General features: G+C 38.7%; 1 protein-coding gene across 4 annotated transcripts in view; it reads left to right on the top strand.

Annotated features, from left to right (window-relative positions):
- The window catches only part of CAMK2A (calcium/calmodulin dependent protein kinase II alpha), a 411,160-nt gene that overhangs the window by 329,661 nt on the left and 60,951 nt on the right, over window positions 1–20,548 (top strand). For all 4 annotated transcript variants that reach the window (XM_077468290.1, XM_077468289.1, XM_077468291.1 and 1 more), the window contains exons 10-13: window positions 616–738; window positions 836–919; window positions 9,440–9,482; window positions 11,946–11,986. In XM_077468290.1, the coding sequence (XP_077324416.1) occupies window positions 616–738; window positions 836–919; window positions 9,440–9,482; window positions 11,946–11,986 (291 nt within the window). The remainder of the gene's footprint in view (window positions 1–615; window positions 739–835; window positions 920–9,439; window positions 9,483–11,945; window positions 11,987–20,548) is intronic.

Raw genomic sequence — 20,548 nt, 5'->3', positions numbered from 1 at the left:
GAAAAGTAGGAGAGGAGGGCACTGCAACCAGGGTATTTAGCTGATTTGTTCCTTATATCCTGGGGTTAAAATATAATGTGTATTGTATTTTCTTTTTTGGTTTGCATTGATTAATATGAAGAAACAAATGATTTGAGAAATAATGAATTATGATATTATTAATTTTGTTATTGCAGACTTATGAAATAAAAAATATTTTAAAAAAATAAGTAAATCAAGATGATAGGACTTATTTGGGTTCAATGTAAAAAATATGTCAATATGTGTTGCCTTTGTAAGTGATTGTACTGTAACCTATGGGAGTTCTATTCTCATTCATAAGAGCAATTTACGTAGGAAATAAAAATGTCAAAAAATAAATAAAATTGTTACTATCTTAAGCAATGACACTGTTACACCCTGTGGTTACATATAGGAAAGGAACATTGGGCCTCATTTGCCATTAAACCTATAGTATAAATTCTCCCACGTCAAGCAGTACTAAAAGAACTCAAGCCAAGAAACATTATTTGGCTGCTCCTGCATTGGAGGTCTTGGGTAATATTTTAATATTTTTTTTTACAATTGTATTGTAAACAGTAACAAAGGTTGTTCTTTTCTCCTTTCGTCGATCAGTTTCCTTCCCCTGAGTGGGACACTGTAACTCCAGAAGCAAAGGACCTCATTAACAAGATGTTAACCATAAACCCCGCAAAAAGAATCACGGCTGCGGAAGCCCTGAAGCACCCATGGATTTCAGTGAGTGGATAATTCTTTCGCCACTCAAACCCTTACCTAATCCTTCATATATTTATCGTCTGTGTGTAAATACTGAATTTGCTCATTCCTCTTTCAGCACCGCTCTACAGTGGCTTCCTGTATGCACAGACAGGAGACGGTCGACTGCCTGAAGAAGTTCAATGCCAGGAGGAAGCTGAAGGTACATATAGAACTATAATCTAAGAAAGAGATATTCAGTCATCTCTGAAGTGCAGATTATTAAGTTATTTTTCCCCTTCCTAGGGTCATTCTTGCCATAAGATGATCATGGGTCAGTGTTTGTGGGGGGGGGGGGGGGGTTTAGAGGGGGAACACCTGCATGTTCTCTCATGTTTAGCTGCCTCTGGGCATTTGTGTGAAAATACAGCAAAGGAACTGTAGGAGAAAGGTGGAATTACAAAACACTGAAGCTCATTTTTTTCAATGTTTTATTAAAAAAAAATGAATTACAGTGATAATCATGTAAGAGAAATAGACCATTGCATCACAGTAGATGAAATAAAAAAATGCAGCGCTATAGGAAGAAACAAATATATTAAGATCCCAGGAGTTACCTCATGGGATGAGTGCTGAATTAGTTACTACCACCAATATGCAAGTGCACAGCAGATATACCAATACTTCTAAAGGAAATTCCTGGAGCAATACCCCAGCAGTGAGGATTGCACAGGTGTCCGCTGATTAATGTGTGCCAGTGACAAGGAACTCCACAACAAAGTGTATCAATATAGAACAAATGCTACTGTGATGTAACAAAATAAAAAAATCTTTGCACACAAACCAGCCAGCAAAAATAATAATCTGTGAAGATCGATATGAGACAAATATTGCTACAATATAGCCAAGTAAAATAAAAAGTCTTTGTGAAAAAACAAAACAAAAACAAAACAAGGACAGTCTATGAAAAGCAAATCACTGTAACTGGTAGCTCCTCCCTCGGATGTTAAATGATCCTATTGCAAGGAGAATGGGGATGATGCTTCTTCAGAAGTGATGATAAACAAAACCATATGGGTACAACGACCAAAAGATTGAATATGCTTACCACAGATGGTAGACACACGCCATATAGTGGTGGGTCAAATGAGCCTTTGAGTCATCCACTCCGGTGGATCTTATCTGGGGGACGATGGTGTGATGGTATACCTTGGCCACATCTTGAAACACAACGGGCACCTGTAATCCTGGCAGGTAAGCATGCCTGCATGAAAAGGTGATCACCAGCTGGAACGATCTACGGTACTCCCAATGGCATCCAGTCAAAGTTATATAATCAAGGAAAAATAGAAAGAAAGGCCCTCCACATAGTGCATAAATCCAAGTAAAAAACCTTGTGGTTTTATTAAAAAACGGAATAACAATGTACAGTCACCAATCAAGGTGGGTACATGAAGTGATCACATGAAAAAACCATGGTAGCAAAATTACAAAAGGCTAGCAACCGGACATGTTTCGGACAAACGTCAATCTACTGGGGCATATGACCTGTTGTGTGTTACCACACTTATATAACAATATACTAATCATTCCAAAACCAAATCATCTGTGTGTTGCTGACACCAGAGAGTTAATCCCGAGTGTCAGCTCCTCCTCACTGTGTGGTTCACCTCTGCTGACACCAAGGAACTCTGTTAACCAATCACCAAGTGATTCCTATGTGCCAGCTCCTCCCAGCTGTATGAGTCATTCATACAGACCAGTTGTTGTGTAAAGCGTCATAAGTCCATAGTCACATGATCGCGCTGAACCCATTAGCGTCATCGTGCAACGGTTATTATTTATTATTCTCCAAGCCTCTTTTTCATTTCCCCTGCAGGAAGAGAGGCTATTGGCCAACGAGTTCTGGGATGGAACAACCACCCCTCCCATTTCCAAGTAAAAAAAGCTGTCATTGCGCACTGGTAATGCGCTCCAAGCCTCGCCCCGACCACCGCCCTTAGGAGAAGCTTATGTAATTGGCTAAACAGCCACGATGGAGAATTTAACCCCATAATTCTGACCGCAGACTGCCGCTTCCAACATATTTGGAGGAGAAATTAGTATAAAGTAAAAATGGTGTAAATGGAGGATGAAAACACCCAGTAAATTGAGGAAGATACACTGAATGATACCCAATGGCGTATATTAAAAAAAAAAATCAATAAAAACAAGAACACACTGAATAAACAAAATTACACTTAATATACAGAAGATGCTGGTGAATGTTAAAAACTGCACCCTCAGGGGGGGTCGTTCTATAATAATAAGATATGACAAATATCCCAGGAAAACAAAAAGAAAAAATTCAAACTTAAACATAGAAAAAAGGGGGATACTGCCAGCGACTCTTATGCACTGTGAGTGAGCGGGGTCATAACTGGTAGGTACTATAAAAAAATGCAAAAAGCATATCCCCACTATTGATACAATGATATATAATAATATCATCGTGTCCCCTCTAAAAGACTCCTGGGTGCATTTGTTAACATAAATCACTAAGTAACAGATAAAAAAACAATAATGAAATCCAAACAAAAACAAATTGGTGTAATGGAAGAGACCCCATAATAATGCTGAACCCAGTGACTGGCAATGTAGATAGTGTCTGGGAACACTGTGACCCTGTTTTATAGCCGCAATGTGTTCATTCACTCTTATTGAAAATTATCTAATTGTGCTTCCCACGTATTGTTTTTGGCACAGGCACGTGATCAAATATACTATGTACCTGATGGTACATGTGGTGAAATATTTCATTTAGTAGACGGTGGAAGTGACAGAGAATTCAAGACTCAGATTTTCTCTGTCCACAGATATTATACGTGCAGAGGTTACATTTCCTGCAGGGATAATATTCTTTAGACTCTGGAAAGAAAATGGGTTTTGTTGGAGCATCAGTTACATTGTGAGAGATCCGGCTCTTCAGAGACGGGGCTCCTCTGAAAATAACCCCGCTTTAACCGGTAATAGTGGGCCTAGTAGTGGATCATTTTTTAAAACGTTCCAATGGAGATTGAGAATCTTCTGAACTTGTTTGTGATGAACTGAAAACTGTGTGACCAAAGACCATTTAAATTTATTATCAGTGGCTCGTTTGGGATGTTCAACAGTCAGTATATGTCAATCTAATACAGCAATCTTGTGTATCTCTTCCTCACTCATTAATGACGAGTAGCCTTTTTCAACAAAACGCTGTTTTAGAAAAGATGCTTGTTTGATAAAATCTGTAGAATCTGTACAGTTTCTACGAATTCGTAACAACTGACTACGAGGTATGGAATCAAGCCAAGGACCATAGTGGCAGCTGTCGGTAGAGATGTATCCATTTCGATCTGTCGGCTTGAAGAAGATTGTAGTTACAAGACAGTGTTCGACCACGGAAATCTCTAAATCTAGAAAATGGATAGAGGCGGAGCTGACCTCATAAGTGAGGACAATCCCCATCTCATTATCGTTTAACGTAGTCATAAAATCATGCAATGATACCTCATCACCTCTCCACAGGAGGAGGATGTCTTCTATGTACCTGGCCCATAGGGTCAACTTGGGTCATTGTAACTGATAGACGACATCCTCCTCCCATAGGGCCATAAAAAGATTGGTGAGGCTGGGCGCAAATTTCGTCCCCATTACATCACAGTAGATGGATAGAATCCATGTACAGGCATACCCCACTTTTAAGTACACAATGGGGTTTATTTACTAAAGCTGGAAAGTGCAAAATCAGGCTCACTTCTGCATAGAAACCAATGGGCTTCCAGGTTTTATTACCAAAGCTTCATTGAACAATCTGGGGTTAGAAGCTCATTGGTTTCTATGCAGAAGTGAGCCTGATTTTGCACTTTCCAGCTTTAGTAAATAAACCCCATTGTGTGCTGAAAAGTGGGGTATGCCCACGCTAGGCAACTGACATCTAAGAGCAATTCTGGACACTACTAGTCTTTGTTGTTTCACTTCACATTTTCCAGTTAGCAGCTCAGACAATTTTAACTCTAATTTTAGTCTCTTGTTTAGTAGTCCATACATTTAAAGCAACTCAGTGGCACCTGCATATCTCCTCACTTTCCATCCGGAACACCCTGGCTGATCCTCAAGTCGTAGAGTTCCGATATTCCCAGATAAATTTCCCAATAGGCAGCTGGCCCTCTCCTCATCTTTGTTCACTTCCCTGAGCTATTTATTCACTTGATGGGCAGCCTTATTATGAGACAAAGGATGAGGGAAGGTGCACAGCCAAATGTCAACTTCCTAGGAGACTTCAATATTTGTGTGATAGAGTAAAACTTTTTAAAGGCTTATGGGTTGTATTGCATGGGCTGAAGCAATGAATAAGCTGTTGCCTGTTCAAACACAAAAATATGAGTACAAAGTTGCTTTAAATAGTATCTTTACATATTAAAAACACAACTTGCTGGCTCCAGTAGTTTTTGAAATGGTAATAAGGGGTGGATTCTGTACAAAAAGAAACGTGTTTATGTGTGCCTTGGGCAACATGTCTCAAAACAACCCTGCCCCTTTATGTTTACACCTCCTTGGTCACCCCTTTTCTGTTAGCGCCACAGCTGACAATATAGCCTATGCCTATCTCTGCACAAGGGAACAAAACAAAAAAAAACTTTGTGCGTGATGTTTATTGTAATCTGCAATCATTTTTCCGCTCTGACATTTAGAGAAATCCCACACAAGTATTGTCAGGAATCCTTTCTTTGTAAGAAACGTTCTAATTATGAAGCGGTAAATACGGAATTATTGTACATTTGTAGATTTGGCAGAGCATTAGAGAACATTGCACAGCGATTCTCTATTTACCCTGGATCACTTTCAACAATGTGGGGTATTAGCAGATTATTAACACTATCACTTTATTCATAGTAGTCTGTAAATCATTCCGTAGGCTGAAGTGATGAAATGTGCCAAGTTGAATGTTGTCTAAGCCACAATGTAATGCTTTATATGTATTAAAGGTAGTACATGATCAGTATATGAGCCTATCATATTACTTTGTATAGTTCTCTGGCAAACATAACTGCTTGTTGTATGTTTGCAGTACATTTTTTTTTAAAAAAGATTGTGTTATATACACAGATTTGTTGATTGGATAAAAAATAAGCTAACATAAGTTTCCTGTTTATTAAAATGAAGATTTCATAAAAATAATTAAAAACAAAATAACAAAAAACAAACAATATAAACAGATAGGCAACTAGCACATATATAACAATACTAAACATGGAGTATCTAAATAAATATCCAAAGCCAATATTTTTTTTACAATTTTGGGTAGACTTGGAAATGGTTCCCATATTGTGATGGAACAGAAGCCAGCAAAATACCCTGGTCAAATTTCAGACACATTTCTCTTCTAAATATAGATTTAGAAATATTCACAAAGATCTTTAACTGGGGTACCTACTACTACAAATTGGTGATGATATTCACAAAATACTTTGACATGATCCTTTAGCTATATAATGTATATTGGTGCAAAGAAAACTTCCTTTACTGGCTGTTTGCTATTTACATGACCAGGAGAGCCATGGCAAGATACTCTGGATACCAATATAACCAATTTAGCAGGGAACATGCCAGGGATGCCCATTTGTAAGAACCTCTTTTTGTCAGCACAAACATATCAAGGGCCTACAAATAGTTGATGATATTCTCTTACTTAATCGTATGTCTCACTCCCCTGCCAACTCCATTCCCTGGAGAAATTTGCTGCAGTCTTAGGACTAAATCCACAGCCATAAAGTCTCACTGAAACTAGAAACCCTCCAGTCAGCACAACAAAACAGTACCTTCAGTTGGACCAGTCATCTCCCTTATTTAGGCATTCACCTTACCCTGACATGTGACACATGATACAGGAAAAACTTTCCTCCACTGGTCTGCATACTTAATACATTGTTGGAGACCTGTAACCACTACCACATATCTTGATAGGCAGATTAAATGCCATAAATGTGACTTACCATCCTACATTATGTTACTCTTTTAGGTGATACCAGTAGCAGTTCCCAACTTTGTTCTTTGCTCTCTCCAAAACAAATGAATGCACTGTATATAGGGCCCCACAAGACCCAGAATCAATAGAACCACTTCATATCCTCATAAATATAAGACTTGGGGTTCCTTATACTAGCAAACTATTTTAAGCAGTACACAAAGCCCCCTTGCCTTGTTACCTATGAAAACAGACAGTAGCAATCTTCTCACTAATTTGGTTACCCCTCCCCCCCAAACTATGACTGACCTAACTGTGCCCACCCTTAAAGTAATCTTTAGTAATCTAAGGGCTCAAGTAAATACTCTGGAAGAGTCATCTCACTGCACTTGCCCCAGGTTGACATAATCAGGTGTCCCTTCTTGCCACCACAAATGCAATTGTGGGAATACGTAAAGGCTGTGGATTTGCAAAGGTTTCTTGGGTATCTATTCTTTTCTAAAATTTACCAATATAAAAACCTTACAATACCTGTGGAAAACTCATGAAGCATCCAACACAATTGCCTTTCAGTATAGATAATATCAGCATCTCAGTAATCCTTACTTCAATAGCATATTGAACTTTTGAAAATCGATACCGCATGGGTATACGTGTCCCAGGCCTGAGTTTGGCTATGCAAGTACTCCAGATTGGAACAAGATCTGGAACTCTAATGCCAGAGCTCCACTAATATATTAGCTTTAGAAAATTCATATAAAGTACTTTTCAGATGGTACCTTACCTCATCTTGTATAAATAAATATGTTGTGGATTACTTACTAAACTGCATCAAACAATGTTCATAAAAAAAGAACAATGTTGCTCGTCTAGTGGTCCTGTCCCAGGGCACAATGGTTAATGAATCAGGGGCCATCATTTATTAATTCAGTACATAATTACAATATAACATAAGAAAGGACCCTGTTTAATCCCTGATAAACAGACCAAAGCTTACCTTTTCTTAACTTCATATTTAGTGGAACTAAGCAAACTATCAACCACTCATGGAAATTCCCCACATTGAACTCCTCAGAAATCAAAATGATCTAAATGGCATTAAGACAAAAGAGCGACTCACTGCAACTGTTCAAAGCATGCTCAAGTGATTGCTAAAAATCTGGTCCCCATGGATAGTTACTAAACCGAGTGAAGCATTCCTTCATACTCAATCACTATTGATGCAACCCACCAGTTTGGAGGATGGTAACCCCACAATCCTTTACTCCTTTAACAATCCATGCAAATATCCCCTCCCATTCCCTCACAAGCCCCGACCCCGTTGTTCATTTTCTTTTTTCCCCCTCACATAATTCCCCCCTCCTTTTTCCCCTCCCATCACTCTTAAGCCTTCCAATCTTAACTCTACTGTGCCCTCTAACTTCTTTATCTCTCTGGACCCCTCCATAATACCCAGCCTCATCTCACACACCATGACACCTTACACACTAGTGCACTCTTACTTGAGACTTGAGTTCAGATCCCAGATCCCTTTGGACAAGACTTTCCATGGACCTGACACCAAATATGTGCACTGCTGAGAATGGCACAACCATCACACAGCCTTCTAGGCTGTTACATTTTTTTAATGGCATCTCTTGAATCTCATGAAACTACTTTCAGTCATGCAGATTGTCAATATTACTTTCCATGATCCCATGCCAGAAAGACTTTTCAACACCAGCTTTATATTTGTCATACTATTACTTTTTTTTTTAAATACAAATATTGGAAAAGAAGGGAACAGAAGATGATTACAATCACTGTTAGCTTTTTTTCTGCCTGTTTGTCATTGGTGAGATTTCCTGTGCTTCCTTGCCTCTGGGAACCAGGGATACAACAAAACATCAAGGGGAATCCCTAGTTAGACCATTTAACTTCTCTTACTATAAAGAGTGCTTTCTTACATTAATAAGTTCTCCTTTATTTCAAACCTAATGAATATCTTCTTGTCCTTTGCACAGTCCTTTGGATTAAATTGTATTTAAACCCATAATGCATGCATGTTTGACATCATGTCTCACAGGGGTTGACATACTAAACCTGGAGAGTACAGAATCTGGTGCAGCTGTGCATAGTAGCCAATCAGCTTCTAACTTAAGCTTGTTCAATTAAGCTTTGATTAAAAAAAAAAAACTGGAAGCCGATTGGTTTCTATGCAGAGCTGCACCAGATTTTGCCCTCTCCAGTTTTAGTAAGTGAACGCCATTGTATTTTGTGAATATGTTGCAAAATTTCATACTGGATATCTTGTCTTTAACAGCACTTCATGTTGACTGATAACCTGACAATAATAAAATAACTCACAATTGGCAGCACCGCATTCAGCCTGCTATGCGAGCGCCTTCAGTTGGCTGTTGTGTCAATCTTATAGACCTGATAGGAAACCCAATGGCCAACTGAAGGCGTGCACATTACAATTCTGCTGCAAGCCACTTAGCCTTACCAGTCTGCAACAGGAATTACTGTTACTGGCAGGATTTCTAGAGAAGAAACTTTGCAATAGATTGACAAAAATGATTTGCTTGTGAAATGTCCTGTTAAACATACTGAATAATGGATTTAGACTCTTAAATAATCTTCAAAAGTTCATCTTTACTTTGGATATATATATATATATATATATATATATATATATATATATATATATATATATATACAGATTACTTATATTACCTCTCAGTATCTAATCACTCGTATTTTCTGTTGCCAATTTAGGGTGCTATCCTGACCACAATGCTAGCAACCCGGAATTTCTCTGGTAAGTGATACCACTTCTTTATGTATTATAGTGCATTGTACCATTCACTGCAGAGAATACAGACATGACCCCTGTGTAAAGATGGCAATGGGTGTTATATGGAAGTCAACAAAGAAATGTCATCTGGCCTCCACATGTTTGTCTTTACAGATGATCATTACTGTACACTGATGCTCATTTCACTTGATATGGAAGCATATCATGTGTAGGAGAATTTGCAGGCACCCCCTGTGCAAAATGACTGTCATCTGACTTAGCTGATGTCAATTAAGCAGACAATTATCTTATGCCTATATGAGCTTTTAATGGAAATTGACCATTTTTCATCATCCCACTCCAACGCTCATAATCATTTTACTGTACTCTTTAGTCTTCTCATATGTGTGCAACGGGCCATTATGTGTCTGCCTGATTGGAATCATTTGTATCTGGCACCACAAGGAACCTTGTCTTTTAAATGCAATATCAATATAGTGTAGAAGCAATTAACAAGAGATCCTTGTGGATAACCATCCTTTCAAACAAATGCTATTATATGCACAAAGGGAGTGCCTGCTATACACGTGGTACTAACTACAAGATAGCAATGACATATAATAAAATGCTAGAACAATATTAGTGCTCTCATTGTTTTAGTGAATTGCAGGTTTTAAATCACAAAATGTTGTCTACTTTTTATGAATCTGTCCCAACTCACTACCTTACTCAGTATAAAACACTACTAAAACATAACATTTTCAGTACATTGTAGAGCCATCTTGTAACCTGCATGGGAATAAAGATAATATTTTACTGATATGGATCAATTCAGGTTCCCTTGGGCTTAGTTTCTAAAAAGGAGATCCTGTGCCTTAAGACTTGAATATCTGAAATAATTTCCAATAAGTTATTTTCTAACTACACCTTCTGATTGTCTAAGGAGGATAAGTTAGAGGATTCTATGATTCATTTGCTGCTGGGGGTTTACATCCTCATCCTCAGCTGTATACTATAATCTGTACATTGGAAAAACAATTCATTCACGGACTGTAAAAAAAAAAGTAAAAGTTCTTGCCCTATGAATGAGGACAATCAGGCAGCCTTAATAAGAACAAATTATGCAGATACATTCACAGTAATTAAAGAAATCATTCCATTCCCCCTCCCATGCTGGATGGACACATTTGTAGGGCCAGATATTGTATTTTGGATCAGAATACTAAAACAGTGCCAGGCACTGTTTGGCCAAGAATTTTATGCCTAGCACCTTTGATAGAAATCAATTGAAAAATCAACTTTTGTTAAGCCGAATGGTTCCTATAAGGCCAGCCACACAACAAAATACAGCCGATTTAAGCAGGAATCAGCCAAAATTTGATCTGTGTATGGCCAGTTTTAGGCTGTAAGTTGTATCAGCTAACATTAGAAAACAAAAGAAATAACCTGATATGGCTTCTATGGTCAGTATAGGTTGTTTAAATAAAGAAAAGCATGGGGGCAGCCATTGCTTGGCTCTCTTCTGGTTCCCATATTCAGCAAAACATCAAATCTGCATCTGAAAGTAGTGATGCACCTGGATCAGTGTGATAAATAGGCAACTAGCTTTCTCAGAAGGGGAGGTCTGTAATGATAATGGCTATATTTCTCCCAGCACAGGTTTCATTTATTTTAATTCCAATTTTAAAAAATCTACTATATTTTGGAGTATTACAAATCATTTTTTGCTTGTGTCCGCTTGAACTCATTATATATAGATGGTTAAAGTGGGTGTTAGCAAGATATTTCCTGCTTCCAAAGTCTTCCGTTGACTGCACTCCTCTCCCCGTTCGGAATGTCTGTTGGAAGCCACCCACAGGACATTCTGGGTCACACTTAAGGACTGAAAGAGGGAGTGAGAGATATAGAAGGACAACTGTTTATCATATACTTGTGCAGCTGTCTTTGTGGGATTCTAGCTTCAAATGACCAGAGCATTAAAGGACTATTATTAGAGAGGTGAGCAGCGAGGGCTTGGCATACACAGACTGGAAATAAAGATACAACTCCGTGCATGGGTGGAAAAGGAGAGATGTGTCTCAGTGTCTTCAGCAGGGCAAGTCAAACTGACAGGAGAGTGCCAGACACCAGGAGTGAAGGAACTGGCTACAGAATGAACAAGAGTTTCACTCTAGTGGTAGAGGCTCATGGTTAAGGACATGCATGCAATAAATGGAGATTATTGAAGAAAGTCTATTGGTCTACTGAAAGTGAACTGCAAACCGATGATTAAACGGGATCCCAACTGATGTATATAACTGGACAACAGAAAGTGGAATTTGTATGGATTAAAATGCAGCTTGTTTAGGAATGTTTGTCATTTGAGTCTACCCCAGCTTGATGTCCGGATCTTTGAAGACAAAGAATTGGTCAATATGCTTCTTATGATCTTGGGTATCCTACTGGTTCCTGGATTGGCTGTTCTCACTGCCTGCTTTCTTTTCCTAGGAGGCAAGAGTGGCAGCAACAAGAAGAATGATGGGGTTAAGGTAAGGGAATATTTGATTATGCTACAAAGAGATGGTGGTAGCTGTGACCCCAAAAATCGCTAACCATGACTTTATTTCAGTGATGTTTCTTGCATTGCTGCTTTCCAATGTCTTGATGTTGGAGTCAGGAATCTCTTATCTCACAATCACCAGGGTATGCAAAAAGCCAACAAGATTTTTTTTTTGTATTGGTTGATAAAAATGTAATGAAGCAATTATGCAGGGGTTAAACAACAGTCATGACAACCAATGTAGCCCCTTTGTGCTCCATAAGCATTGCGGGCCCATTTGTTCTCTTGATCTATGGCCTTTAAAATGTACTGTAGTTGCCTAGGATCTTTGTAATTGTGCCCAAAAACTAATAATTCCATCAGTCAGCATGTGCTTGAGATTTAATGGTCCTGAAATGTTCTATTTAAAGGCATTTTTAGTTTCATTTTGGATACAGTATAGAAAGGTTATAACCCCTGTCAGGTTTGTTTTGCCTTCTGTGTTCCTTTGGGAAGATTTCTATTTATGTCCTGTCCCACAGTAAGTGAGTTGTTGTCACCAACGTCACCAGAATTAGTGTTCCCTTTGGAAGATTCCTGTTCTGGTGATGGCCCAAAATGTGTGATTTTCTTTCACTTTCATTTTCAGTGGTCACTGTAAATGGGACAAATAGAGAAGGTGTATCTCTCTACTGGGAGCACAGGCGCCAAGAAAAAACCTGACAGGCTTTCCAGTCTATCTCCATTCTATCCAAAACCAAAAAAAAGGTTTGTCTCTATACTTTAAAGGTGGCTGTGCTTGGTAAGATACAGTTGAAAAACAACAAAGTTGTTATAGTAGATGCTAATTTAAGGAGGACTTCTTAGCATTACCACTATCCAATCAGAGGCACCCGCTTTTCAGGTATTTTGACACCTGACAGAATATAATAGTTGCAACAGGAGATTCTTTCATCCGTTATGTATAGTGTGGATGGAGGAATCTGTTAGTTTCAGGCCAAACACAAAATATAAGAGTAAATGGCCAGGTTTAGAGCAATTGACTGCCTGTGTTTAATTGAGAGGCATGACTCCTTTCTCATTGTCACTTTCCCTAACTCTTCTCATTCTGCTTTGGCTTTTGAAGAGGCTTATGTCAGTCCATGTATGCTTAAGCTGGCCATAAATGGGCTGAACAAGAGACATCATTCAAATCCCCTGTTAACGCTAAACAGTGTGGATGGGCCAATCTGCAGTCCTGGATCTTGTTTTTGACAGTTGGCACTGTCAGAATACATGAACGCTGCCTCCATCTGATCGAATTCAGCTGCTGTTTGGCCAAGAGTTTTCTGCCCGGCTCCTTTAACAAAAGTCAATTGAAAAAATTCAGTCCATGCATGGCAAGCTTTAGACATCAGGAAAAAAAATGTCATGTTTTCCTTGCCCTCATTATTTACCTGGCCTTCGTATTTTATTTTTAAATGACAGAGTAGTATCCCAACCCCTTTAACCAGTCCTAGAGATTTGGTACATTGTTCTTCACCTGTGAACAAGCATGCTAGTTGCTGCCCAATTCTGCCTATAATATGTGTAACCTTTTTAGGTATTTGATGAATCTTCCAATCTCTCTATTAACTTTTTGTTGGCAGCATTGGCAAAATCATTTGTTTTTATTTCTGTATTAATATTCTAAAACAGCAAAGTATTGTCAAGTATTACAAGTCGTACTTTACACTGGATTCGATTTACTTGCAATAATTCTTGCTTATCATTTTGCCAAGATTCTCATTCTCAAGTAAATAACTGATGACAGAATTTCATATACTGTGTTGTGTTACTGTATAAATGGAACTGTAATCATCGCTGGTCACAGATGAATTTACCATATTAACATGCTGACTGAATCGGCCAATACCATAAATCTGGATAATGACAGATGCCAGCGTGTTATGCATTAAGCATGGTGAAACGCCATCTGGTGATTGCTTGCAAAAATTACATTTAATGCTTGGCAGAAAGAGCAATGAAGTGCAATAACACATACCATTCAATGTTATTTTTTATTAGGTCACAGCAATCAGAACAATGAAAGATGGCTGTAACAATGAAGTTCCTTATTATGCAGCTTGCTTTTTGCCTTGGGAGCTTTCTGTTAGAAATAATCTCTCTAGCCAAAAACTTTAGTAAAAATGCAAGTGCAGCCAAAACCTGATATCACTAGTTGTTGCAACTCTGGCGTCAACCAGGGATTTCTCTCACTTCCTGTTGTGGCCATGGGAAAGGAAGTGAAGGGAAATCTCCCCAATGGGGCACAGAGGGTGAACAATTGACAGAGGCTGTAACCCTCCCTCTAAAATAAAAACAAAGAAAAGTTTGGGCTTTAGTTCCACGTCAACTGCTATTTAAAAAGAGGTTTGCAGTCCGTTCAAAATATTGAACTCTGAGATAACATGTTGGACAGTATCTTAGAATCCTGACTTAAAATTTCAGGGGTCAAGCACTATATCTCAATATTCCCAGAATTACGAACTGATACGTTAAACCTCTTGGACAGTATCTCAGAATTGTGAGCTAACATATCAACACCCTGGGATAGTATCTCAGAATTCTGAGCTACATGGGAAATGTAGTTCCAAAACATCTGGAGTGCCGAGGTTCGCAATCACTGACCTAGGTGAATGCAGCATCAGTCCAATGCAGCATCTGTCTCCTGCCGCCTCTAAGACTGAGAGCTGAGCATTCAAAGACCGCTGATCGCTCAGATCTCAGTCTTCGGGGAGCAGAGAGCTAGTGTGACTGTCAATCACCGACTCTCTGCTCTGCCCCTACAGCGCTCACTGAAGCACTGGGTTGTTGAGAGGGCGGGAGCTGCTGGCTCTGGCTCTCAGTGGTGTACTCACAGGTTGACCCAGCTGCTGCTCAGGCATCTGTCAGAGTCTGAATTGGCTGAGGTAGGTCAGCCAACAGTGAATTTTAGCCCGCTGACGGATGAATATGGGGGACAGAAGTGCAGAGCTTAAAGTGGCTGTAAACCTTTACAGACCACTTTTCACTACAGGTAATCCTATAATAAGACTTACCTATAGCTACCGTGGATATCTCCTAAACCTGCACAGGTAAGAAGGTATCCACTGTATTAGCATGTGCCAACGCCATTGGGACATGCGCACTGAAGCAACGGCTCGTTCGTGCCATTACCGGCGGCTCCCACGTGCATGCGCGGGAGTGCCGTCATCGCAGCTCTGGCCAGTCACAGCGCCGCAGCCAGCGATACCCAGAAATTACTCCTTGAGACATGTCTTCAGGCAGAGCAGTATGTTGGGACCGCTGCGAGGGCTTCGATCTAAGGTGAGTATTTCATAATGAGCTAGTATGCTATCCAGAGCTTTGGCCTTACTTCTCCTTTAACTTTACAGATGTTCAGTAAGTTTACTGAATAATGCAAATCTTTGTTGACATCATTTATTTGTCACACGAAAATAGCAACACCTGTTAAATTAAGCTGGATATACACTACCAAAATTTCTTAGAAAACTCTTGGGAAAATTTGTACGAAAATTCTCAGAACATTTAAATGTCGGATGAAAGCAGTTTGAGAATGAATGGACTTTACTGAGCAAAAGCCACATACACTATTAAAAATTCATACATTTGAGAAAAATTTTCCACCCTGCTCCTTCCAAATTCTCATCACTGTGGTCAAAAACAAATCTTGATTTTAATTCCAGTAATTATTAGCAAAACCAACAAACATTCTTACAACAAAAAATGCTGGTTGAAATTCCACTATTGTATTCCCATTGTCTATCAACCTCTGCTGCCAAATTGGGATAACACCTCATTTATATTTGTTACCTGTTACCATTCAAATAGCATTAAACATATTTAAAATGTACTGCTTTCCTTTTTATTTGCTGCAAAATCCTACAAATCATATATAAAAATCTCTACTTGGCTTTCCACTTCTATGCAATGTTAAAGAAGGGGCTGGGAAGTTTAATGTATCATTTAATGAAAGTGGTTCTAAAGCCTTGGTGTTCTTTACCTTAATGCATTCCCTGCATTAAGATAACAAACACACCACCAACTATTTCCCTCTTCGCCTTCTCTAAACACTTACCTGAGTCTGGCAGTGATCCAGCGCTGTGCCTGGTTGGACTCTCCCCCTCTTCATACAGGGACTCTGGCTACACACAGTGCCATTGGCTCCTGCTGCTGTCAATCAAATCCTGTGAGCAGAGATAGAGGGTGGAGCCAGCTGTACTGTGTGTATCTACAGAACCACTTTGGCTTTCTTTGGTTCAGCCTACTGGCTAAATGAAAGAATGGCCCATCTATGGCAAGATTAAGTGACTGAGATTAAGCTGGTGTGGCCACTTCAATTATTTAGTATTCAAGAAAACATACAAAGCAAAGTGAACTTTCTTTATTCCTTCAGTTTATCAACCCAGTTATCTCAGAATTCATTTTTTTTGTATAAAAATAAATTCCTTATCCAGTTGTGGGGACTGCCTTCCTCTGACAGCAGGGCCTGGTGCATTTTGCATTTTTTAGCATATTATTACTCTGATCATACTGGACAATGGACTCAAAGTGGAAGAAAAGTTTAGAAACCAGCCGTCTGCTGCACTGAAATCTGCAGTCATTGTCTTGGAAAAGGAAGATTTTTTTTGAGGGGGTGGGGGGGGGGGTACAGATGTAGGATGTTGATCAGTCAGTAAAGTGAATTTTGTGTGGGCACTGTGCCCCTTCTTGCAGAGGCTCAAACACCCACCTAGTGCCACTTCTAACTGCAGAGAAATCTCGCCACTGAAATCTCTGAAATAAATTAAAAGCCAAGAGGTAATGCTATATATATATATATATATATATATATATATATATATATATATATATATATATATATATATGTATGTATATATATATATATATATATATATATATGCCCACTCAGAACTGAAATGCTAGTTTTAGGGAGGGTTGGCCTTTAATATCACTTGTTGACTGATTGCTGTTTCTAGATTTGTTTAAACATTGTGACATATGTAAATGCTGCATAGGTATTGACAAATATCTTCCCGAAAGAGACGGATGTTCCAATTACAGTATGTAATAATTTAATTGTAATTACAGTTATGCGCCTTTCACTGCTGGTTATATTGTAATCTGCAGCCTTAATTAGGGCTTTGAATGTAGAACTACAGTTCAGCGCTGAACGCCATCTGTTACTCTTTTCTTTTCCTCGACAAGACCAAGAACATGCTGATAAATAAGTGTGCTTAAAGGGGAAAGCCCAACCTTCTAATGATCCAAATTTACAATGCCCCATTCCTTTATTCATATTCCTTTGTGATTTATGCAGTTTAAAAAAATGTCTTTGTCTTTCTTATGATAAATACCAAAAGTTCCAAAATTATCCTACTAACAGAAGCAATTTTTTTCCCTGTAGACATCAGTTAGTATTTTCAAAAATATTCTATTACAATCATATATATATATTTCTCTATCCCTATGTTTAAGAGGAGCTTTACACAAAACATGATTCTCTATTAATGTGATCCCTCACTGTTTCTCCAATGATATCTTTAAGCTCAATAGTGTAAGTTTAGCAGAGAAGCTAAACTGTGGCTATCATCAGTTCCCGTATAGGCTTAGGGAAAAACCACTACAGGGCACAGAAATTCTACAATAGTCACTCTCCTGTTGGTTCTTTAGTGAAATATAGGGACAACTGACAGTATGGTAACACTAGTAGCATTTGCATGTCAAAGCTCTTAGGAATTATACGTGCTTGACCCTTAGGATACTGATTACCCACAAATATATCTGGTTGAACTGTTCTGTACACCCTATAGAAAGAAAGTGACAGTTTCTCCTATAAGAACAACTCACTGATACTGTCCCAACCTGCATATCCCTACCACTCCATTCCATCGTCAGATCTGGGAGTCCTACCGTTGTATAACCTCCATGTTGGATGATGTTGGAGATTACACAAGGTTAACTTCCTTCTCTTGCTCATGTGATAATGTTTAGCCTAGTGATTGGCTGCTCAGGCCCAAGCAACAGAGGACGTTAAATGCATTGCCATATTTGGATGGACCTGGTGTCTACTGAGGTCTCCAATGGAGTAATGGAGTAGTAGGGAACTTTAGCAAAGGCAAGTGTGTGCATGGGAGGCCTGTTCTTAAAAGAGAATCTACCCTGAATGGGTAAGGTTACAGCTTATCTTTAATAAAATATAAAAGTTTACACATTTGTGCTGTGTTATTGCACTTATGCTAACATGCATTATGCCTTGCATTAACGTGCATTGCTTAAAGGTAGCCCATTCATTTGAATAGGATGACTAATGCACCAAAATGCATCAAAAATGGTGCATGAATCATTTTTGACAGTGCAGAAGGTGCATGGGAAACGCAAAGTTTATAGCATGAACAGGCCCTTTAATCCTGACATTGCCTGCATAAGCCTACATTAAATTTGTACAAATCTAAGCCAAACAGCCAAGATAGAATTCTTCCTTTTTATGGTGCCTTACAAAGTCAAGACTTGTAAGGGACTGAATCCAGCCCATTCCACACAAAACTGAGAACTGTTTTCTGGAGTTGTTTTTACCTTCTGAATAATTGACCCCAAAATGATCCCAATTAATTAATACCGTCTATATTAATTGAAAGACAATTTACTGCATATTTTAAATATTTAATTTTTTTTTATTGTGCTACGCACTAAAAAAAATAATGCATGATTTTTAAAATGTCTTTTTAATCAGGTAATTATTTTAATCAGGTAATTATTATTATTATTATTATTTTAATTATGAAGCATTACATTTAACTATTTCATATTTACCATTTCACAAGGTGACACTTTAGGTGAGTCTAGATTTGTATGTCGATGAAGTTCAACTTGGGTACAATCAGCCTGCCCATAGATGGTTGGAATCTTGGCATGTCCCTGCTGAACCTGCAGAGATTCGAACCATCTATAGCCGGCTTAAGTGTGCTAATCAAGACTAATTAAGGTGCTCCGCTTAATGGCTAGTTACTAATTTAAAAACGAATTGTAAACTCATTTTTTTTGGACATGTCCTTTAAAATGCTGTCCTTAAAACCATCCTGGAATAAATTGACAAGCTTGTGGCCATTCACATAGAGGCACTGTGTGCATGGAAAAAGTCAAGATCTTAGTAGTTTATCAACAATGGTTTGATCCTATCAGTCAATTGATTAAAGAGATGATGTAAAGTGGGCATTCCCTTTAAGCATTACTTGGGTCCTATCAATCAACTGATAAAATGAGAGAGCTGTATGGGGGGCACCCCCTTTAAGCATTATAATTCTAGAATTGTCTCTTGTTTTTGAATAAAGAAACATGTACAGAAAGTGCTTAGATTGCAGACATTTCTTGCAGGGTGGATATTGAATTAGGATTGTCTTCAAGGATCTGTTGTGCTATGATTTTCACTGCATTAAACTGCAGGAACCTAAAATAAACTGTGGAATAACACCTGTTGATATCACAAAATCCCCAAGGACAGGTGACCAAAAGGACCCACAAAACAGTTTCCTGCCATCAGCTGCGCTCCTGCTGCACACTGTGTCATCTGACGCTTTACTACACTGCACACTCTACAAGCTGCTGCTGTACTGCACTGCACACTGTATGACATGCTGCTTTACTGCACTGCATATTGATTCTGATGTTGCTTTATTGCACTGCACCATGTATCAGAGATGGATGATTCATTGTTTTGTACTGCTCTAGACAGACTGCTAGATACTTTTGTCATAATGAATGTTATAGTGGATAAATCAGTTCCATGTTGCTGCTTTAACACATTGCTTCATTTCCCGAGTCATTGCACTGGCTTATATATCAAACTGCTGTGTGCACTGCAAAGCCTTAAAGGGAAAGTATATTGGTATTTTAAGAGGTATGCCACATAGTACGAAATATCAAAAAGCAGGGTACTGAGGTTAATACCAAGCACAAAATCACCCCTTATTAAGAGCAGCACACTTACATGTCAGAAATCCCCAATCCACCAGTGGATAGTAATGCAGCAGGTTGAGACACCAGAGCTGATCATCTGAAGATACACAGAGACAATGGATGGCATGCCACATAGTATTGTAATTTGTTCTCCTAAAAAATGTAAAGGCTCAAGTCATAGTCATAGTAATAAATGGTAAATTAATGGCTTGCTTTCCATGCTACTCAAGGACTTTAGCAGTAAGATCACCCAGCCATAGCTCCTGAGTGGGCCTGACCCACCATGGGGTCTCCTGACACAGCTTCAAGAGTCTCATTTCTCCTGGTGATTTTTGCACCATTTAAATAACAGTTTTAGACACTAAAAAATGAAAACTTACAGGGTCCCCCACACCCCCTGGTCTTTAAACGAATCAACAGCCTGACCCTAACACTTAACCTTACCAAAACCCAAGCCATAAAACATACAGTATTAGTAAAAGGTAAAACTTTTTCAGATTTGGATGGAGTGGTGGGCTTAGAATCCTTTCAAAGCTTCTATAGCTGTCTATGTCTTCATAAGGGTGATTCATTCTCTCTAAATAACCTGAACACC

Source organism: Lithobates pipiens, unplaced genomic scaffold, assembly GCF_037356315.1.
Source record: "Lithobates pipiens isolate NorthernLeopardFrog02 unplaced genomic scaffold, aLitPip1_a1.2 Scaffold_8, whole genome shotgun sequence".
Taxonomy (NCBI): Eukaryota; Metazoa; Chordata; class Amphibia; order Anura; family Ranidae; genus Lithobates; species Lithobates pipiens.
Note: the sequence above shows the minus strand (reverse complement) of the source record. Positions and strands in the feature narration are given on the sequence as shown.